This window comes from Lepidochelys kempii, chromosome 10, assembly GCF_965140285.1.
Source record: "Lepidochelys kempii isolate rLepKem1 chromosome 10, rLepKem1.hap1, whole genome shotgun sequence".
Taxonomy (NCBI): domain Eukaryota; kingdom Metazoa; phylum Chordata; order Testudines; family Cheloniidae; genus Lepidochelys; species Lepidochelys kempii.
The window spans coordinates 58639035-58662787 of NC_136389.1; the positions used below are offsets into that span (position 1 = coordinate 58639035).

The window sequence follows — 23753 nt, forward strand, 5'->3', positions numbered from 1 at the left end:
TCCTCAAGGATCGGTTTTGGGACCAATCTTATTTAATCTTTTTATTACTGACCTCGGCACAAAAAGTGGGAGTATGCTAATTAAGTTTGTGGATGATACAAAGCTGGGAGGTATTGCCAATTTAGAGAAGGACAGGGATATCCTACAGGCGGATCTGGATGACCTTGTAAACTGGAGTAATAGTAATAGGATGAAATTTAATAGTGAGAAGTGTAAGGTCATGCATTTAGGGATTAATAACAAGAATTTTAGTTATAAGCTGGGGATGCATCAGGAGAGGTATTTCCAGTAGGGATAAGGAGGTTTTAGTACCGTTATACAAAGCACTGGTGAGACCTCACCTGGAATACTGTGTGCAGTTCTGGTCTCCCATGTTTAAGAAGGATGAATTCAAACTGGAACTGGTACAGAGAAGGGCTACTAGGATGATCCGAGGAATGGAAAACTTGTCTTATGAAAGGAGACTCAAGGAGGTTGGCTTGTTTAGCTTAACTAAAAGAAGGTTGAGGGGAGATATGATTGCTCTCTATAAATATATCAGAGGGATAAATACCGGAGAGGGAGAGGAATTATTTAAGCTCAGTACCAATGTGAACAGAAGAACAAATGGATATAAACTGGCCACCAGGAAGTTTAGACTTGAAATTAGATGACGGTTTCTAACCATCAGAGGAGTGAAGATTTGGAATAGCCTTCCAAGGGAAGCAGTGGGGGCAAAAGATCTATCTGGCTTTAAGATTAAACTCGATAAGTTTATGGAGGAGATGTTATGATGGGATAACATGGTTTTGGTAATTAAATATTCATGGTAAATAGGCCCAATGACCTGTGATGGGATATTAGATGGGGTGGGATCTGAGTTACCCAGGAAAGAATTTTCTGTAGTATCTGGCTGGTGAATCTTGCCCATATGCTCAGGGTTTAGCTGATCACCATATTTGGGGTCGGGAAGGAATTTTCCTCCATGGCAGATTGGAAGAGGCCCTGGAGCTTTTTTGCCTTCCTCTGTAGCATGGGGCACGGGTCACTTGCTGGAGGATTCTCTGCTCCTTGAAGTCTTTGGACCACGATTTGAGGACTTCAAGAGCTCAGACTTAGGTGAGAGGTTTTTCACAGGAGTGGTGGGTGGAATTCTGTGGCCTGCGTTGTGCAGGAGGTCAGACTAGATGATCATAATGGTCTCTTCTGACCTAAATATCTATGAATCTATAAGAACAGACTGACCTTGTCAGGATTAGACTAGCTTTCAACACTACCTGGGTGCCATAATCCAACATGGAGATCACAATGAAGGTTATAATCACAAAATGGCATTCACACACCAAAATGGAGTTCACAATTCGACAGACATGCCCCCAGCCTGTCACAGAAAGCATCTGTGTTCAGCTGACTAATTAGTTTTGGTTAATGGAGGGCTAAACTTAATTTGCCTGTCTACATCTGATGACCTCCTGTTTACCCTTGCTGTACCTAGATTACCTCACCAAGACATGCAGTGCTTATTTGTTGTTTTCTTGGCCGCCTCCTGCTTCTTCACTGAGCTTACCAGTTTCACTGTGAAAGCTGAGTAACATGGCATAGCCAAAGGATTTTGGGGCCTTTGCATGGACATTGGGGAACCCTAGACCAGAGTGGCACTGTGACCCTATGTCGCTCACTCAACATTGGCCCATCTGCACCCTGCCCCCATCATGATGGGGAGGCAGTGGGCTAAACTTGAGTAAGTGTTGCTGTGCTATGACCATTTTTTTCCGACATTCAGCTTCCCCCTCCCCCAAGATATATGCGGGAGGGGGAGGGGTGTATGTGTAAGTTCACCAAGCACATATGAGCGAATCCAGGCCTGCTGACTGAAGAGTTGTTGTATTGTCCGCATGTTTTCAGTCTTTCCACTTTCTTTCTAATCCTGTGGGATTTATATGAGGGGTAAGGTGGAGGATATAAGAATAACCATACTGGGTCAGACCAATGGTCCACCTAGCCCAGTAGCCGATGCCAAGTGCTTCAGAGGGAATGAACAGAACAGGCAATCATAAAGTGATCTCTTCCCTGTCATCCACTCCCAGCTTCTGGCAGTCAGAGGCTAGGGACACCCAGAGCACGGGTTGCATCCGTGACCATCTTGGCTAATACACATTGATGCATTTCTCTCATGGGGGCTAGTACTTTGTGTCATGTTTTACACAATATCTTGTTTCTTAATTCCTGTAATAGCTGTACTTCATTTTTCATAGTATTTGTATCTCTGGATTTAAGATTTCCCTGTGGATTGTCTCTTAATCCCAATAAAATCACTGATTTTACATATTATATTTTCTCCCAAATAAATCCTCCAGCAGCTCCCTCAATGAAGTGGCAGTGTCTTTTAATAATGAGAGCTGCTGTCAGGCTTCCGGTCTCATGGCACTTTGTTAGAATATGCATATAGTGCATGAGAATGATGTGCTGGTGGACTTCATCAATTCTTAGACCACTTCATAACTGATATCAGTTTGTTTTTGGACCTCTGAGTCTGCCCTGATATTTGTAGTTCAGATTTTTGGAGGAGGAGTCAATTTTCATGTATATTCAGACTCATAAAGCACAGACCTAAAAGTAATGTACATTGTCATAATTGAGCTGAGTGTGTGAATTATCTGTTTGTGACCTGTTATACCACATATAACACATGGTCTGTCTGTAATTAGTAGGACCAAATGAATTTTCTTTACAAATTCTTAGACTCTCTGTGGAGAGTTTCTTTCCTCTAAAGTTTTGTTTTTATCTGATCTTTGCTTGTATAGCCATTTTGGGTACATGGGTCAAATCTTACTTTACCAAAAGTCAGTTTGCATTGGTGATATTTGTATCTTGCTTGTAATAATGAGAATGGGATTTAGATCTTAGAAGTAAGAGAATTCTGCACTGACCTGCATGCCTCTTGGCTGCAGGTAAAGAATTCAATAGCTTGAAGGAGTGCTAATTAAAGCTAATAATAACTTCACTGACCTGCCTTGGCACTGAAATGTCTAACAGAAATTGCTCTGGTCCTTGGAGGACTGAGATTTTGTTTCTGTGAATGTGTTTGGGAAAGCTCATGGTTCTGTATTTAGTATAAATTCAGAGTAATGATCTAAGGAGTGGGGGGGGGGAGAGAGAGAGATATGGGGAAGAGAAGGGCAAACAGATCTGTCAAATCTATTCTACAGTAGGGTATTATGTACAGAGGTTGATAGTCTGAGTTAAATCACCTTGTTAAAACTGGAAATATTGAAAAGAAAACTGGAACAGGAGTTGGATCATTCATTCATAGTTAAACATTCTCTCCAATACTTAGAATTAATTTGCGTAAGTATGCACAAAGGGGTCTGAGGGAAATTTAGGCTTTAATTTGGGCAAGTGTCCAGAGAGCTCAGAAGTATTTTAACTGGCAGACTAGATTGCTGACTATGGAGAAAATAATTATATTAGCTCTAGTTTTTCAAGGGGAAGTGTGCCCTAGACCACCTTAATGTAAATATTATTAGCACCAGACAGAAATGTCCCCACCGTCCTTAAACCTTTCACAAGCCATCAGCAGGGTAACAGAACTGTCTCCTTCTGCGTTTTTTTTCTTGCTGATGAAATTATTAGAAATCAGTCCATGAAATTAGAGGAGAAAGATGCCCTTTAAATTCTAATGGAGCCAGTAGTACTAGTAGTACTCTATTAAACAAGTTGTCCAACTGAAACTCATAGGACTACTTGTGCAGAAAGGTCCTACTCAAAGGCAGAATTTAAGCCCTAGATTTTAGGGTTATCTTTACAAAAATTGTGTTCCAAACAGTCTACAGTTGACCAGTACGTGATGTTCACTTCAGCAAGCCAAGGTCAACAAGAAAGAAATGAAACACCATGTGCGCTGAACAATGCTCACAAATAAGGACATTTCAAATTCTGTATACTGAGCATACAGAGTTTACTAAATGAAAGAAGTTTTGCTCTCTGTGAGTTAAATTCTGGCACTTAGCCACAGCTCTGCACTGGTGAATATGTAGAGCTACCTTAGGGTGACTGGACAGCAAGTATGAAAAAAAATCAGGATGGGGGGGGGAGGGTGGTAATGGGCGCTATATAAGAAAAAGCCTTGAATATCAGGACTGTCCCTACAAAATTGGGACATCTGGTCACCCTAAACTAAGTTCACCCTGGGGAGTACAGGGAGGCTTTCAGAATACCTCCTAGTGCACAGAAGTGTGTAGTCTGACCAGGTCAGGCCAGATGGCTACAGGAGAGTGATAGAAGACAGATATATTAGCCCCAGATTAAGCAGTTCCCTTTTCCTTGGGTAAGGTAATAGGGACAGTTCCAGAACAATTAGGAACTTGCTGGAACCAATTGAGGCAGGCAGGCTAATTAGGACACCTGGAGCCAATTAAGAAACTGCTAGAATCAATTAAGACAGGCAGGCTAATCAGGGCACCTGGTTTATAAAGGACCTCACTTCAGTCAGTAGGGGGTGTGCTGCTGGAGGACTGAGGAGTGCAAATGCTATCTGGCATCAGGAAGAAGGTCAGGATAAAGAATGTGTGGGGAGGAGGCCATGGGAAAGTAGCTGTCACACAGCTGCTGCTAGAAACACTGTAGACAGCTGTGATCCACAGGGCTCTGGAGTGGAATCCGGAGTAGAGGGAGGGCCTGGGTTCACCCCATCCCCCCAACTCCCTATTGGATAGGGGAGGAGTTGTCCTGGACTGTAGGTCTCACTGGAGGGGAAGGTCCCTGGCCTGTCCCCCGACCCACTAGGTGGATCAGCAGAGACTGCGGGGATCGTTCCCCTCCTGTTTTCCCCATGCTGGCCAGTGATGACGTTAGCTGAGTGAACAGCAGGTTTGAGCCACTAGCAAAAGTGGCCAAACTGAAGGCTGTTGTGAATCTCTGAGGCAAGCAAATCTGCCAATAAGTGCAGGACCCACCAAGGCAGAGGAGGAACTTTGTCACAGTAGGTATGATATCCCCCTTCAAGAAGGGTGATATAATCCTCTCCTTAAATTTATTGCAGCAAGACCATTTCTAAAAAGAAACATGACCCCCAACACTATGGAGTCACTGTTGTGAGGAACTGAGTACCTCAACACCCATAGATATGGTAGTATCCTTCGCAGAAGGGGGGAAAAAAAAGGCAGGACTTGGTGGTAACTAATATAAAGGAGATTCTTAAGCGAAGCCTCTGGGCACAGATGCACTGTGGTTTTCTATCTTCAAAGCTAAGTAGAGCCTGTGCTACTTATTGTCACCATTTCCCCAAATCCCAGCCTGGACTAAGTAGAAATGGAAGGGGCTGATTACTACACTTCATACTTCAGTGGCTATGGAGAGCACTCGAATTTGTAGGATTGAGTTCTTGACATCTAACATTTAAAAATAGCAGAAAGTTAACTAGTTTCTCCACAGGAAATCACCCCCACCTTGCACTCCTTTATGCATGGGATGGAGGGAACTAAATACAAGTATGGCAGAGAAGACAGAAGAAAGGGAAAGGAGGTTTTGTGACATGCTTCTCCCTCCCTATGAAACAGCCAGCAGGAATTCCCTGTACCCTGTCTCTGCAGTTTCAGGACTCCATGTGACTTGCTCTTGAATCTTTTTTTGCTTGTCATTTTTATGATTCTATACTATATTGCATATTTCTAGCTCAATTTATATATCCAGCAGTCTCCCGTCAGTGTCGCATAGTGTGGACTCCATGGTAAGTAGATCTAAGCTACGTTGATTTGAGTTACGCTATTCACATAACTCAAATTGCGTAGCTTAGATAGACTTTTCCCTTTAGTGTAGGCAAGGCCTGAGTTACTCAATTCAGTCCCTTACTACCTAAATTTGTACTCTGAAACTTTCCAGAAAGAAAGTCTGGAATATCTTCTTTTATGTTGGTGTGAGATTTCTGCAACAAACTCTCTTAATAAGGATCTGTGCCAGCTTCCATTGAAGTCAGTGGCAGATTATCCATTGAATTAACAGGAGCTGGCTCTAGCCCAATAGGAGATTCCAATATCCACAGTAGTTTGTGTGCTGTAGTAGAACATCTAATGCTTAATACTTAGTCCTGCCATGACTGCAGGGGACTAGACTAGATGACCTCTCAAAGTCCCTTCCAGTCTGATGATTCTATGAAGTGTGCATGTAAACCAAAATTTTCAAGCTTGCGTGCCTATAGTCTGGCACCTCAATCCATAAGTAGGTCCCTAAAAACCCTTCAGATAAAGCACTTAACTGTGAGCAGTCAAGTGTAAACATTTTTGCCCTGCTGCTCACAACCCCACCCCACTAATACAGCTCAAGGGCAAGTGGAGAGATGCTTTCTGCCAGATTTAGAACCCAATAGAAAAGTCACAGGTTCTGTATTTAGAACGGAAGAGTTGACATTCTAGATCCGTTTAGCTCTGGAGAAATACGAGGTCTAGTCTGCTTGATTTGTTTTATTTTTTCTAGCCACATTCCAGTGGGGGCAGGTGGGTGCTCAGCACTGTTAAGTCCATAGTTAAGCATGACTTTCAAGTAGGTTCCTGTTTTAGCACTTCTCTAATCACATTTGTATATAAGATTCCATTCTGTAGATATCCTCAAATCTGACAGAAGTAGAAATCAGCCCCAACTTTCAGCCCCAGTAAATTCTGCTATTACTACTTATTCTCTATTAGATAAAAACCTAAAGACTGCAGTGGCCAGATTCTGATCTTAGCTACCCAATAAAAAAAAATTGGGAGCATCTCCATCAACTTCTGTGACTACTTTTTGACCAACTCCTGCACAAGAGCAGAATTTGGCCTTTGTTTTCTTAGTAGTGATTGTAGTGATTTTATTTGCAAAACTGGCAAAACTGTACTGTTAGTAACTAAAGGAAGCACAAAAGTTCCATACCACACACACATACACATCTTACATTACATACTTTTTAAAAACCTCATCAAAGCAAGCTGTCACCTAGGATTTCCCATGCAGCACCTCTTGTTAATTCCTCAGCTGTCATGACTTTGATCTCATTTGCTAAGAAAATTCCAATCTATTATTTTCCTTACCAAAAAAACTGTTCTCTGTTAAAAGAACAAGCTTGCATAATGATGTAGATTTCAATTTCTATTCCCCGGTAAGCATGATGGAGATGGAGCACAATAAATTACTGAGTGATGAGCCAGCTGGCTCTCAATGCAGTATTCCACTACAGTTGCTCCCCAGTTGCTGGTATGTATATTGGCACTTAAGACTTGCGAGACTGATAATCTAAGTTCCCTTCTCTACTTTAAGTCTAGATGGCCATTTTACAACCTTCCTACAACCTCATAGCTGCACCATCCCAGGAGCAGACCAGAGAATGAATTGGTTGGGTTACCTTCCACCCAGGCACAAGGGAGGAACTGTACTTTATCCTTTTCACAGAACAGTCTACTGCTCCCACTGCATACTGTTCATCTACTTTGGGGGTTGAGGTGGGTTGAGCCAAAGTCAGTGAAGCAGCACCATCTTCCCCTCTGTAGCTGGTGTTACAATCTGAGCAGGCTAAACAGAGGTGACCTTACTCCCCTGCATGGCTGAGTAAAGGCTGTGACAATTTAGCTCACAATGGTGAGCCTCTGTTCTGGGTGCAGGTAAGCTACTGCTAGCCAGCTCTCTTAATTATATGCACTTGTGAAACTGGGATTAATAGCTATGGAACTCTGTTGTAGGTTAGACATACACATCTGAATAGGAACTGGCTGATTTAGCCAAGATCAGTCTTTGTTATATTTCAGTTGCCTGAAAAAGGTTTGGTAACCACTTTCCCTAGTGAGCTTCCAGGGGATAGCACTTGGGTTGGAGTCTAGGACTTGTCCTTTTAAAATGGGGTTTAAATAGCTCATAAGTTCAATAAATATGGAAAGCCCCTTAGATTCTTCATAATACAATTTAGCAGAGATACATAGTTTACAAATCAAGTATCTGAGATAAGCTGTAGGTTAAGCTTCCCTCAAGATGTCTTACAAACATCAGTTAGTTCATATTTGTATATATTTCCCCATATCTGTAATAAACAATATATCACTACAGAGCCACTAATCAGTGGTGAGAAATGCAGTACTTCTCAAGCATTCCCCTGGATAACAGTAACGGTCCTAGACATAGTCCATTCTCAAATGGTTTAAAAATATTTCATCAGTACAATGTAAGCTCTGGAGTGGAAATATTGCTAGTATAACAAAATATATACATATCAAATACATAAAATATTTGATATACATATCAAATACATAAAATATTGTATGTATTTGATATGTATATATTCTGTATTTGAATACAGAAGCTCCCTGGGGAGGGGGGGGGTCTCAAGCTATTGCCCTAGGTTAAAATTTAGTTACATAAAAATTAAAACTACCAGCTTCTTCTCATCCCCAAATCAGAAAATAGCCAACTAGAGATGAGATCAAACCAAAACAATACCCACTTGACCCTCTAATACCACACCTTACCAAGCCTTTCCCTCTGAGAGTCCTGTAAAATATAAACATTAGTGTGTCTATAAAAAAACATTTTTAAGTTTCCAGGCAAATAGGATTTGTTCCTGAACAGTGTCTGAAGTTTAAGTAATTGCATGGACATCCTGGTAAATCAAAATTCATCTGGACTGTTTTTTTATAGCCAGCATGTATTGTAAGTGATTGAGGAGGACAAATTTACATTTGACTGGACTCCTAATTGAGTGGCCTTTGTAAATGGGGAGTTATGAACACAGAGTTAAACATTAATTGATGTCCTCCAACATGCCTCATGACCCGTCATTACCCAATGGTGGAGCAGTGGCACTTGAAATATGGAATTAAAATCACTCAGTGGCATGCTACAGAACATTTGACCTGAAATAAGAGAACTATGGGTAAATGACTTAATATACAGAAGTATGAAAATGACCAATCTAATCTCAGCTCTGTTTTTATATATTTGCTTAGCATAAAATGTGTGGAATAACATGCCACGGAAGCAGAGCCTTGTGGGAGTCTGTCTACTCCAAAGCTATAATGACTGGAAATAGGAGCCTGTTTGCTGCCTTGGGGCCTTATTCTGACACCATTAGCCCTATTGTATAATACCTTACCCTGTGAGTGGTCCCAGTAATTTAGCTGCAGAGTAAGGTAGTATGCCATGGGAATTCGAGTGGGAGAATCAAATTCTTGAACAGTAGTAAGTCATAGGACTTATGTGGTGCAAGGTGGCTTAATTTGTTAGAGAGAGTTGCATGTATGAATAGATTCTCCACTCATAATCCATTTCAACTGGGTTCCTCTTTGTCGCGTCCTTTTTGGTATTTACCGTTTGTTGCACTTGGTGTAGTTGTATCTGAATCTGGAGGCCAATTAGAAAAGTGAAGTCCGTTTTGTGTTACTGGTAAAAGACGAATTCAACTGAACTTAGCTGAAACTGCACAAGCAACTTGAACCGTGTGTGTGCGTGTGCAGGTGCTGTCAGGTTGCCATAGATCCAACTGCCGAGATCGTGGAGCGTGTCATGCCACATGCATTGCTTTCCCAGAATAAACTTTCATTGGCTGATCATAATGTGAGGTCATGAGGCTGTTGCTAGCTGCTTATGAAGGAAATTAGCCTTCTACAAGTTAACACTTTCAGGGAAGTTACAGCACACTAACGGGTAAGAACTGGAGCAACTTTTTATGAAATCAGAGTACTTAACAAGAGTTCATAACTGTGTAAACTGCCTTTGTTTTTCACAAATTCATTGTTGGGTAAACCATTTTAGAGGGAAATTCTTCAGTAAATTTTTTTTAAAAGGGGAATAGTATAAAGAGGATCATAATTCATTTTGGCCCGGTGCCAAAGTAATGAATCTTATCACCCAGACTTGGCATGTGCAGATAGATGGCCCCTTTTGTGTCTCTTGCTGGTTATTGCTTATTCTGCTAGGAAATCTTATGCATGCTGCTTGGAAGTGGCTGCTGGCCCATCCAAATACTGCCACACTCTCTGACTACATATGAAGCCTTACTTAGCTTCAGCAAACCGTTCTCAGCTGTAGCTGATACATAGGAAAAGAGGTCACTACACTAAGGCTACTCTGCTGAGCAATATAAAGTTGAAAACTGCATTATTAATATAGTTAATGAAACCCCACTATTAACCCTGAAACTTCAAGTAGATTCAGCATAGCTCTCGTATGACAAAATATGTCACATAAGCCAGTGGTAAACAACAACAAGCATTGGCGAAAATAATTAATAATGAATGTATCTATAGACTGATATTTCCCATTAAAACAATATCACCTGTTCTACTTTGAAAGGAATGAAGAAAACCACAAACAATTAACATTTCTGCAGTGCTGCATAGATGCACTACTGTATTATCAAGAAAATGTACTTTGTTCCAGTTTTTCTAGTGTGCTGTATAAGTGATCGCTACTGTGTGAATAGTAGCAGGAAAAGGAAAGCAATGCACACATCAAGTGAATACCTATTATGTTTTCTTCTTCTGGTGAATGTAAGCCCCTCATTAACATGTTCAGTCATTTGTATTAGAAGAAAACATTGAAGCTTGTTTGATGCATGGCTAGTTCTTTGTTCTAGACCCTAGGATTGGGTATTTCCATGAACAAAAGAAAAGGATCTTTAATTAAATTGGACTGAAGTTATATTTTGGATTTCAATGGGAAAGATTCATGTCTGGAGTTTCACTTTTGCAGTTGCCAGATCTTGAAAATCTTCAGCGAAGCCCTCAAAGACGCAGTAACCTTTTTAGGTGATAGAACTCTTAATTCCAAAGGACTTTGCTGCTGTATGTCTACACAGTATCTCTAATGAAATGCATCCACTGATGGTGTAGAGGGCAGCAGCCAGCAAATCTATAGCACGTTGTCCAACAACGGGGAATTTTGGCAAAGGATGCAAGGAATGTAATGGGATCTGGGTCTTCAACATCCAAGCAGAGACCAGTCAGACCAATCCTTGGACCAAAATTTTCAAATGTGGGTACTTAAAGCTTAACTCCTAAATCCATATTTAGATGTCCTAACCTAAAGAGCCTGACTTTTCTGAGGCAACAATGACCCACTAAATCCCACTGAAGTAAATGACATCTGTTAGTGTCTTTCCATTCTAAATACCCTCACACAATAAACTACTCGGTGCTTAATTTCCTTGCTTTGAAAGGGTGAGGGGCCAAGTCTAACCTAACCACAAATTCAAATCCAGTTGAAAGGAGTATCATTCTATGTATTTCAAACCTGAAATTTAGACTGCTGTTCACACTTTGATTATTCTTTTTTTAATCCTTAAAAATAATAATGGTTATTACTTGAATAATTGAGAATAACTCCACTGAGGTCAAGAGGTATAGTGGTATAAAACTGATGTGAGATAAGAATCTGATTCTGGAATGCAAGGCTGCTGCAACCAGACTTTAACCTTTGTAACTAAGCTCTGCAGACCATTCTAGCCATGTTCTGATCAGATGAGAACAGAGCAGACTTTTTTTTTTTAAATAAATTCTTAGCTTTACCTATTCTTGTTTCTTTAATCAACCGTATCTCGTTTAAAAAAGACTAACGTTGATGTGCTTGCTAACTCTAGTGGGACACATGCTTAATGTGCTTCTTAGAAGACTAGGTAGATTCTAAGTTAGGGAAACAAAGAGCAAACAAGTGGAGTCCATTGACATAATTGTGCCTAGATTACAAAAAGGAATGGTAGCCTTGTTATAAAAGGTGCCAGAGGTGGTAAGGGAGTGGGAGTGGGCACTGGCATCAAGTGAGCCTTCTGACCTTAGAGGACCTGGGGTACAGTGACCTGCTGTCATGTTTTTGATGAATGACCTGAACTTTTAACACACAAGGTTTTGTATGGAGATAATCAAACCCCAAACTACAAACAAATCTCCATCTGAGTTGTATTAAAAATTTGAAACTCAGTGTAGGCCTGTCAATGTTTTGCTAAGAGTTGTCAGCCTTTTAAGTACCTGTGGCCCAGCTGTGTGGGAACCTGGAACAGATTATAGTTTTGAGTGAAACTGGTTTTGACTGAGGTTTTTCTTAAAGTTTTTGTTATGTCAGAAAGTGGAAACACAAAGTGAGGCTTGGGGTGCAGAACCCCCTCCCCCGTCCCGAATTGAAATCACTGTGCAAGTAATGTGTATAGTATTCTCTGATGGGAAATAGTTAATAGAATTGTTATCATAAAACCTTACACAGCTACCAACAAAGGACATACTTCTACTGCCGGTGTACAACTCTACATCTCACCCAGGGGCGGCTCTACCAATTTTGCCGCCCCAAGCAGTTGCTGCCGAATTGCTGCTGCCACCCAAAAGCTGGTGCCTGGAGCCAGCCCTGATCTCACCTCAGTCTAGGGATGAAACTATATTATCCCCTCCAGATTTAAAATATTGGAAATAACCTTAGATAAGAAGGAAAACTGCTACTTAGTATTTATGGTTTACAAGGTTGAATATGAAATTAACTTTGGCAAAGTAGCAGGGCCGGTTCTAGGTTTTTTGCCGCTCCAAGCAAAAAATTTTCAGCCCCAAGCTCCGAGAGCGCAACTGCCCACCCCCCCGCAAAAAAAGGGGGTGGCCGGAATGTTGTCCCTGGAATTGTGCCACCCCAAGCGCGTGCTTGCTTTGCTGGTGCCTAGAGCTGGTCCTGCAAAGTAGAGAGGTTTAGTACTATTTTGTGGTTGTCATATTCCAATAATCAAAGGGACACTCCAACATAAAATGGCACACTCCCATAGAAAATAGGGGTGCAACAACTTAGATGATTCTACACACAAGATTTCAAAGATATACCCCTTTCACTCTAACAGCACTCCACCAATAAATAAATTAATGAAGCAATTTGTAAAATTTCTGGAGACCTTTTTCCCTGTTTTAGAAAATATTCTTTCACAGAACAGATTGCACGATTGGTTCAAGAGAGTTTTCAGACAAATACATTTTTTAACTTAACTGTCGTCAAACATGTTAGAGGTCAGATTACCTTACAGCTACATTCTTTGAGAATGGTTTCCTCTCATTTAAAAACAGCTACATTTTCTTATAAATGTCATTTTAATGGCCATGCATTTGATTAAGAGAACATAATGTTCAAAAAAGCATGTTGAGTCCCAAAGAGTCAGTTTCTCAATCTTTATAGCACAAACTTTGAAACAGAAATCATGATTGGTAGTTACATTAGCCAGTATATTACCTTTTTTCTTCCCTCCATGTGTATTTGCTTGAGTAAAGATGAAGAAAAGCAACAAAAGTGAGAGAAATCGGAAACTTCTCATTTCTTCTCTTTCCACACGAACACTGAGGCTTTCACTACTAATTTTCTGCTGCCAAAGAGACATGGAAGATTATCAATACTTTGGAAGGAATGGTTACCCATTAATTGTTAACCTTTAACCTTTAAGTGTTCTGTTCACTGTTCCAATATTTTCCTTCTGTGCCTCACTCTAATGTGAACTGAATTTGCTTTCATCCACATACATTTTCATTTTATGTTGCTTTTGGCAGAAATTAAATTTAGAGCTGGATCCCTACCTTATTCAGCAATGCTCAGTTTTGAACAGATCACAATGAGGGTGAATATTCTGTTCTGAAATGCAGCTGAAGGTGGCGGGTAGTTAGCTCAGAGTTGGTTGGCTCAGTCTGAACATATTGCAAAATGACTAAAAGGGGAAAAAAAAGACATCTAAATAGTTCACAAACCTAGAGACATCCAAGTTGGGGTTTGTGTGTGTAGAAGGGAGCCAGTGGGGCGTGGGGGGAATCAAATGTGATACGCTGAAATGCCTCACTTAATAAATAGTTTTGCTAACTTCAGTGTTATAATAGATAACTGCTCTTGTACAAGAAGAAAATGTTTTTAGTTTAAAGTAAGTAGGCAGATTTTTATCTTGTGTGAGAAATTCATTAACAAAGCACAATTAACTGACATTTCCCTCCATTAATAAGTGTAGGGGTGACTACAAAGAAAAGTCATTGTTTGTATGAAGAAAAGGAGTACTTGTGGCACCTTAGAGACTAACCAATTTATTTGAGCATAAGCTTTCATGAGCTACAGCTCACTTCATGCATCCGATGAAGTGAGCTGTAGCTCACGAAAGCTTATGCTCAAATAAATTGATTAGTCTCTAAGGTGCCACAAGTACTCCTTTTCTTTTTGCGAATACAGACTAACACGGCTGTTACTCTGAAACCTGTCATTCTTTGTATGGTACATTGTCTACTGGAAATCAGAGCAGGCAGTTAATAATTGTGATGTGTATGAATGTCACTACAAAGGTGTGTACTGTAGTGTCAAGTAGGCAGGGAGCATTGCTTGTTTCTGCCCTGGTCATGTGTGAGGTGTAGTGCTGAGGGAACTACAGGCATTTAGAGGGAACATAGTAAACTTTTTTTTTAAAAGGCTTCTTTAAGGTGACAGAGTTCCTCCTAGGGTTGGATTTTGACACCCTTTCTCCAGTGGAGTAATGCCTTATATTAAATGCAGTTCCACAAAGTTCTCTGGAACTACTTTTGGGATAAGGCGTTACTTTGTTGTAACAAACTCACTCCAGAATGCAAAGACTACTACCACAGGAGCATTGTAACCTGCTGATCCAGTGCACCACTTTACATATAGCTTGACTTCATGATTCCTATCACCCTGGTTTAACTATCATTTTGAGCATTTCTATCATAAACTTGAAAAGGTCACTGAAGATCACTTTGTTTTTCTGAAATATTAGTAGATCTCTACATACTTTTTTTCCTTAACAAATTTAGCTTTTAAGCTAGGTTCCTACAGTATTAGGGAACTGGGGGGGCTCAGCTGTCTCAACTGCCTGCCCATAGACTTCTTGGAAATTGAGCAGCCAAGGACAAAGGGTTGCCTAGCCCCAAGGAAATTCCCTGGAGACATGTCTATGGCCCCCAACCGTCCTGGATTTCCTGGAGATCTTCCTGGGTGTCCCAAGAGCAGTCACAGCTGCGGGAATCCTTATTAGTCCCCCTCCAATGGAGCTGAGATGAGGAAGAGGCACAGGATCTCAGTGGATCTTAGGAGAACCAGCAGATTTGGAGGCAAGTCCTCTGCTTGGGCCAAGGTAATTAATCACTGTTGGGTTGTTCTCTGAGTGGAGCCTGATATGGCTTTCCTAAAAAATCCCCTCACACGAGATTTATGGAGTGGGAGATGATCTGGATGTTGCAGGTGAGCCTTTCTAGTGCCATTGGATTAATCTCTACCCCACTGTGCAGATACCAAGATGAGGAATGAAAAATAGGTATCTCACCTCTTATGCTGGAAGGTGTTGGGAATGGAGTTTTGTGAACCAAATTCTCCCTTTACAGAACTTCATATTAACTTTTTTCACTTGGCTCTTCATGGGAATTTGTAGTGCCTTGAGGCTTATTTTTATTCCCGTTCAAGCAAAACAAAAAGTCCTCACAGCAAAGCACAAATGTGACATTCAGTTTTTTCCACCCAAAATCACAGTTCAGTCAGATGTGTTCAAATCTTTGTCCAAGTTTACTAACCAGTGTGGGAGCTGTGGTAACTCTTATGTGAAAACCATCCTGAGTTCCATGGGCACACTAAAATCCCAAACTGGCTACTTTTAATCAGTTCTTTCCTTTTGTTATGAAAGGTTCACACTGTGCCAGTTGGGAGGACTACTTAGGTGGAAGAACATTGGCTAACTTATGTCACCTAGAGATTACAGCTGCACAAAAATATGGATCTTCAGGGAATCAAGAGAACATCAGAAGTTCTTCCCACCTGAGGGGGGAAAAATGTAATGAGCATTTGCTCCTGAATCTCAACTGGAAAAATGTTTCTACAGTTCTATAAACTTTGCAGCCTTCAAATCCTGCATTTCACCCACATCTCATGGGTTCCTTTATAAATCGGAACTGGGACATCCTCTTAAATTAGGAAAAAGTGGAGCTAAAAGTGAAGGCATATGATTGAAGCGGAAGAGTGCCATTTCCCATTCTCCCAAGAACTGGAGGACCTCGTTAATGAGAACATAAGTGTCACAGGAACTATATTGTCAGAACGGTTAAGTAGACTCAGTGTGCTCTAAAGAGTATTTTGTAAACTCTCTGCTATACTTTGTTTGCAAGGATTTGCTGTTTAGAAATAGCAAATAGAGAGAAAATGCTTTAATAAGAACTCCAGAACTATCTGCATGGGATGGAATAGCTGAAACCAGAAGATAGGGTCATCCTATCCTCTCAAGCCCTTAATTTGCATGATTGCTCCTATCATTCTCACTAATCTAACCTGTTTCTGAGCACATGGTGATCATTTTGGGATTGTGACACTTAACTGGTTCACCAGCATAACAAACTACTAACCCCTGTGTATGACCCATAAATTAACAAAAGGCATTGCAATTGTAATCAGTACAATTCACATGTGTGAATATCAAAGAGATGTAAGAAGACCAGCAATCACTAACCCATTCATTAGTAGTAATAGGAATCAAGGGAGATGATAAATGTTTGCATAAGTCCCTTTCATGTCTTAATTGTCTTTACATTATGTATGCGATTGTGTTCAGTTAACCTGAAGATCAAAGATGTGAGTCACTGCAGGAAACTGGTAATATTACCTATATTGTCTTCAGTTTATCTATTGCTATTCTTAATGAATGACCAGCAATCAGTGTAACTAGATTACCTATGAATGCATAGGAAATGGAATGTTAACTTCCATGAATGGGTCAGTATGTGCTCAACAAAGAAGGAGCCGCAGTCACATGGGGTGCTCAAAACACTTGACAGCCTGTTCCAGCTATAAAAGAGAAACCTTGGGCCTGATTCTGCATCTCTAGTCTGCTGAACTTTGAACAGGGAAAGTTTAAGCCATGGGACTGAGATCTTCCAAGTAGTTACTTGAAATACCCTGGAAAATGAGTGGAAAGACTTGAACTGAGTCTACATCTAATCTGCCTTTGGATTCTGACCTGTTGGAATGATTCCAGAGAGACTTTTGTGCAAACTAGCAAATTTACCATCAATGCTACAATTCTGATCTGAGGATTTTCCAATCACTTGTATATGATTCTTTAACCATTTAACTCTTCTTTTTCTTTTATTATTAATAAAATCTTTAATTTACTAAGAATTGGCTGACAGCATCATATTTGGGTAAGATCCTAAATATATATTGACCCGGGGATAAGTGTCTCATTCTTTGGGATTGGTAGAAGAACCTCATGTACAGTGAATTGGGTTTTCAGTAACCTCTCACTATATTAGACTAATTTGTCTGGATGGGAACCAGGATCTGGAATGCCTAAAGCAGTCTGCGATTTTCGCTTCTTGTTAACTAGTGTGACTACAGAAGCTCATTTTGTTACTGGTTTGGTGACTCTCATGATAGAATAAAGTACTAGTTCTTGGGGTGTCTCAGCCCTGAGTGTGGCATTCTCAGTGATGATCCATTCTAGGCAATGGTCACAGTTTATTTCATTGTTCAATTGGTCTTACAATTAAAAGCTATTTTCTAACGTCACCTCTGAACCCTTCCTCCTTTAGCATGCTGTAACTTGTTACAGGACATTCTTTCATTTGGCAGCTCAGAAGCCCAGATGGATCTGAATCCCATATTAGTACTATAAATTGATTTGTTAGGCTTTATAAACAAAAACCTGAAGCAAATTCCCCTATCTTATTTATTTGTATTACCTTAGTGCCTAGGAGCCCTTGTCATGGACCCCCACCCACTCAATTGTTTTTTCTTTTTTTTATTCCCGGAGGCACTGCAATACCAGGTCAATGCATGGGGTGGACAGAGTAAGATCCTCTTCCAGCCCCCTGTTTCAAAAATCAATTTAATATACAGTCCTCAAATTAAGGACATATCAGATATTAAACTGATAAGAACAGAGACTACACCTTGATTTTAGCTGCTAGGCACTGTAAAAATACTGACCAAAAAGACAGACCCTGCCTCAGAGGGCTTGTGGCTGTTTATGGGGAGCTCCTCAGAAACCTGAGGGGAGCTTGAGAGAAAGTATGAAGGTGTTTTCAGCTCTCTGTCGCACCCAAAAACGCATGTAAAGTCAGTGGCTGCATGCATCCATGATACTGCAGATATGTCACAGTTAAAAGGATCAAGAGAAAACAATGGGTAGAGAGGGAATGAACCCAAGTAAGAAGTTTACACCAGTGTGACATTACTCAGTGTACGGTCTGGACTGTTGAATAACTGTCTCTTCAGTCCTCCAATGGTAAACATAATAGTATAGACTGTCACAACAAGCTGACAGGAAAAAATACTATCAGAACATTAGAAAACAAGCACAATAAAACATGCCATAGACAAAAACAAGCACAGACATATTGTTAGAGATCTGGAAAGACATCTGCTTTGTCTGGAAGTGGCTCTGGTTCCTCAGTATGAGGAAACTAATCATTACTCATCTCCTATGTAAGGGAGATCTGAGTTCTCTTCTGGTGTTTTGTCACACTTTTTGTGACCTTGTTCAAGTAACTTAAATTCTCTGGGCTGCTGTTCCTCCTCTGAAAAATTAGGATGATGACGCAATTGACCTCACAGGCCTAAATTCAGGTGAGGTTTAAAAATGGTTTGGAAATTTAGATGGAAGGTGCTGTGAAATTAAAACAATTTAATATCTTTAACAAATTGTGCTTATGTGTGTTCCTTCATGACAATATCTGTCTTGGTCTAAAGGTTTTAACTGGGGCATAATTTCCAACTAGTATGCACAATTAACACTTTCTTGTGGGTGGTGTTGTGTGTGTCCCTCCAACCCCCCACTCCCCACCCCGATCAAATTCCACATTGAAGTCAATGGTCATGTTATTGCAACACTCCTATTTCCAGGTAATACTTCTGCTATATAAAGCAAATTCATATTTTGCTAGCAGCATTAGTAATTTGCTTTCAGCGTTGACAGTAATACGAGCAATAATGGCTAGAAAACCGGGCATTGCTCTGGGAATACTTGTACAGTACTAGAATGAGAAATTCCACAGCATGCATTTAAGATAAATTGATGTAGCATAAAATTGCATGCTATGGCACATTAGCCAACAGAAAACAGATGCCATTGTTTTCTAAGGGAAGTCACTGCTCACAATGGCCCCTCGCAAGGCTATCCCATTCACACTACATGTGATCAGGGTCTTTTTCTTTTTCCTAGGTCTAATCGCCATTTGATGTACATGAGTAATTCCAATTAACTTTAATACACACTCATCAAGAGAAGACTGGATCTCCTACAATAGAATATGCTTTAAAGGTAGAGGTTTCCTGATTAAATACAGAGAAAAAGTGCTTCATATCTAAATTGTAACTTAGCCAATCCTACCACATGTTTGACAGGTCACGCAATAAATGAGTTGCCAACTTTGTTTGAGCTGCTCTGTCTCAATTGGGTTGCAGACTGGCTCTCATTACTAAATTCAGGTTTCAGAATAACAGCCGTGTTAGTCTGTATTTGCAAAATTGTAGTCAGTAACACACAGAGATCACACAAAAGCTTTCAGCATATAGGAAAGGCATAGAAAGATCTGTAAAAGTGGCAAAGAATCCTGTGGCACCTTATAGACTAACAGACGTATTGGAGCATAAGCTTTCGTGGGTGAATACCCACTTTGTTAGATGATCATTTTCTTAAATGGTATTCCTTTGTTTCAATTCACAGGCTATATCCCTTGGTTGAAGGAAGGATCATATTATCATAGGAATTTAGCTTCTAATAGGTTTGTTAGTAGATAGTGACTGCAGCAGACCTAAGGCATACCATAGATGTCTGTTTCCATATAGACAATTATTGAAGCTGGAATCTCCAAGTTTAGGATTCCTGCTGGATCTTTGCGTAAAACCTGTGACCATTCTGATTTGGCTGTTTGGTGACATTAAAAGGCATGTTGGAAGCATGCTTTTCACACACAACTCAACTATATGTATATGTGAGGTTATGTCAAAATTTACATCTTGGTAATGTGCATCTCTCATAAGGTGACTGAGAAGTTTCTATTTGGTTTAGACAAAATAAGCTTTGTAATGTTTTAATGGTTATATTTATGGTAACGGTTTTATGGAACCCCTATTAGGGTATGTGTGGAGTCCAACGTGTATCCCACTGCTTAGAGGGGGCTGCTATGCTAGGAAGAGGGCAGCTGGTATTGGTGGGGCTGCCAAAAGAAGATGGCTTTAAAATCTGACTGGAACTCCATAGTAGTCCCATGGGTGGAGACTGCTGGGGGATGTGTCTCTTGGGCAAGCTGGCTGCTCTTGGGGCTCCACGCACTGACTGCAGACCCTCAAGTGAAACAGGAATTGAAGCAGCAGCAGTGCCTCTGGGTAGGATTTCCACAGTAGAGGGCCCTGCACCATTGATTGAATAAAGTTGGAGGCTACAAAGCTAAGGAAACACAGGACTCGGGAACTGGAGGATTATAAACGCAACTAGATACTGGAAAGGCAACCTGGGAAAGCATTTGAGAAGCCGGCACCTGGGACACATGGACTTTGCTGTGTCCTGATTTGGCTTCAGGGAATTAATCACTACAGTATACTCCTGATTATCTGAATAGCAGAGGAGAGGGCCATGGATTTTATTCAGGTTATTGGGAGTTTGGATAGCTGAGAGGGCAGGAGTCATTCTGCAATGGGGGCTTGAGGCTGCTCCTCTTCACAGTCCTGGCTGGGGAGTGGTCTTAGCTCTGCCCCACTCGCTCACTCACTCCCATGACAGTGGGGCTGCAGAGGGTTCTGGGGGGCCAGTGACACCCAATCACTGCAGGTGCAAGGTGCAGGACAGAACAGAGCCACCACCCCCCGGCTGGAACTCTGCTCTGCGCTTCCAGGACTGCAGCCTTCCCTGCATCTTGTACCTGCAGGGATCACTGGCTCTGCAGCTCCCCTGTCCTTCCCCATTCACTCACTCCCATGACAGTGGGGCCGAAAAAGGCTCCCTGAAGTACCGGGTTTACAATGGCACCGTCAGGCTGGGCCCACTTAGTAATAACTGAGTAAAATAACTTAGTAGTGCTGGAAGGCCCTGAGAAGTGGGGGAGCCACTGCACCTGGACTGTAGCCTCCCTTGCTCTGGTCCTCCCCTCAAGGCCTCACCTGCACTCCTCTCCCCCTGTGGCTCTGCCTGTCCTCCACCCGGAGGCCCTGCCCACACTTGGCCTCTTGCCCCAAGGTCCTGACCTCAGTCTGTCTCTTCCCATCCCTGATCCCTCTTTCCTTGAGGCCTCACCCATGGCTCGCTCCTCTCTGCTCCTTCCCTACCCCGCTCCCCACCCCCAGACAGGAAAAAAGTGGGAGGGCATAGCCTTCCCACTTCTAAAAGTGATGGGGCCATGGCCCCCCGGTTCCCCCGTTCCGGTGCCCCTGTTGCCAGGTGGCTGGTTTTTGACCAGAAAGTCTAGTTGAAAAGTGCACCTGCCAGTGTCTGGTCAGCAGTGTTGACCAGACACTAAAAGTCTAGTTACAGGAGTAACTGCAGTCAGACTCCCCACCAGCTGCAGCTCAGAGAGAGAGAAACTGGCTCAGAAAGACCTGGCTCTGGCAGAGGTAGGTAGGTACCAGTTCCGTGCCACCCCAGGGGGATCCTGTCTGCTCGCCCTGCTGTGCTTGCCCCCAGCCCCTCCCTTACCCCATGGGGGCCCACAAATATGTTTGGTACCAGGCCCACAAAAAGGTTAATTTGGCTCTGGCTTCTTGCACTGACCCAGGAGCCATTCAGCAGTAGGGAAGCCACCCCTGTAGCCAGGGGCTCATGCTCCTCACAGTTCTGGGGGTGGGGTGAGGGAGTGGGAGCTCTGCTCTGTTATCTGAAGTTGAACCTCTGCATTATCCCAATCCCTTCCTTGCCCTGCATGTATCTCATGCTGGGGGACAAGGAAGGGATTTGGATAATGGGGAGGTTCGGATAATAGGGTTTTGGCTAAATGGGAGTACACCGTAGTCCTTTCTTGAGGTACAGGGTTGAGGTTGCTGGTACTAGTTGTCTGTCAGCCAGGGAAGTTTGGTATTTGCAGAAGCTTTGGTGCATCCCAAGGAAAAATATTGGAATTTGGAGCTCTGTAACTTAGTAGCTTTACTTCCATTTTTTTTAAAAGCTCAAATAATGATGTGCAGCATTCCTTATGTTCTTCAAGGGGGGTTTCAACCACCTACAGACAAAAAGCAGCATACTACAAAGTTGTCTTTCAGCTTGAGAAGAAACATTATGGGCCACATCATCAGCTGGCATAGCTCCATTGAGCTACCCAAGGCTTGAGGTGAAAAGCAATAGGGCCAATGAGCTTTGTAACAATGTTTTCCAATGTCTTAAGGGGCCAGTGAGTTTCATCTTCTAAGTAAAATAACTTAGTGTGCATGGACCTGATCCTGTGAAATGAGTGTCTTCTGCAAGATGCAGTCTGTTTTATTGCTTATGATGCATGTGACATCTCTTCTGGACTGGTCACTCAGAATCAAGCTGTTGTCACCTATACTTGCCCTGAATCCGTACCTTGGGCTCAGAATTGCATTCTTGTAGCTAAAAAAAAGGCAGTTTACCACATCCTGTGTAGCTGTGTTCATTGATAACTATAAAAACCCTTAACCAGCACCACTGAGAAACTTGTATTTTAAATGTTTTTTTAAAAGAGAATTGAAAATCAAACAATAGCCAGACATAAATAAAACTGAATAGTAATAGTGGGTTCTTCTGTGTAATTTCAGTAAATAAAATATTTACATTTTCAGTCTACTTCCTTCAGTGCCCTTTATTTAGAGATAATGTGTAATGTGTTTAGTTGCCTTGAAAGAATGGGGTCTGAACTCTAAGTGTCTTGGCCTGAGGGCTGAGCCACAGAAGACTCTGGGCCAGAGGCAGGTAGCTGACAGGAGATGCTGAGGTCAAAGATCACGACAACACCCCACACCAATGCAAAGGGGATCTGCAAGGGTGAGTGAGCTCCACCACAACTATCTTCTTATGGATTCTAGGTTTTGATTTTTATGAACAGTTTGTGTATTTAAGAAGCCCTGTTTTTACGTCAGTGCCTGGTCAGTGGTGATATAAGAAAAGGAGTACTTGTGGCACCTTAGAGACTAACCAATTTATTTGAAAGCTCATGCTCAAATAAATTGGTTAGTCGCTAAGGTGCCACAAGTACTCCTTTTCTTTTTGCGAATACAGACTAACACGGCTGTTACTCTGAAAAGTGGTGATATAGGAGGTCAAGATTGGGGGAGAGGGGGAAGCCTTCCATAACTCTACATGGCAAAGCTTACATGTAAAGGAACTTATTGCCCCCACAAGCATGATAGATATTTCATGGAACCCGTGGTAAGAATCAGGCATGCTTGCCAGGTGTACGGCCTTCTGTTGTGTGTGACGAAGTGCATTAAGTCTGTGCTTACTTGTGCTTGTGTTTGTTCAGGTAAAAGGTCTTTTCCCTTCATTGTACTGCATGTAAAATAAACTACTCAAACATACATAAAGAATTTCATTGAAAGACTGCAACCCAACCCAGCCTCATGCATGGCATTTTTATGTTTTTATTGTGTTCTTCTCCTTTTGGGAACAGAGCTTCAAGGTTTTAAGCAAAAACAGCAAAGACAAGTGCAATTTCTGTTTTAAAGCAGCCTTGCTTGTTCACCTCCCTCACTTCAAATAAAAGTACATCATAAAGAGATGACTGCATGGTAAAAACAACAATGCTTACTCACTTCCCTTTCCTTGGCTGCACTTGGGAGGAGGCAAATGTTTCTGATACTAGATAGAGAGCAGGCTTGTTTCAGAAATTGAT

General features: G+C 41.5%; 1 protein-coding gene and 1 non-coding gene across 2 annotated transcripts in view; both read right to left on the bottom strand.

Moving 5' to 3' along the window:
• Nucleotides 1-13327, bottom strand: part of LIPC (lipase C, hepatic type) — a 71503-nt gene extending 58176 nt beyond the window's left edge. The window contains exon 1 of the mRNA XM_073303753.1: nucleotides 13183-13327. Within this exon, the coding sequence (XP_073159854.1) occupies nucleotides 13183-13327 (145 nt within the window). The remainder of the gene's footprint in view (nucleotides 1-13182) is intronic.
• A 4379-nt stretch (nucleotides 13328-17706) lies between these two features.
• On the bottom strand, nucleotides 17707-17898 carry LOC140895221 (U2 spliceosomal RNA). The gene has a single exon (XR_012154156.1). It is a non-coding gene; the product is annotated as a U2 spliceosomal RNA (small nuclear RNA).
• Nucleotides 17899-23753: the final 5855 nt, after the last annotated feature.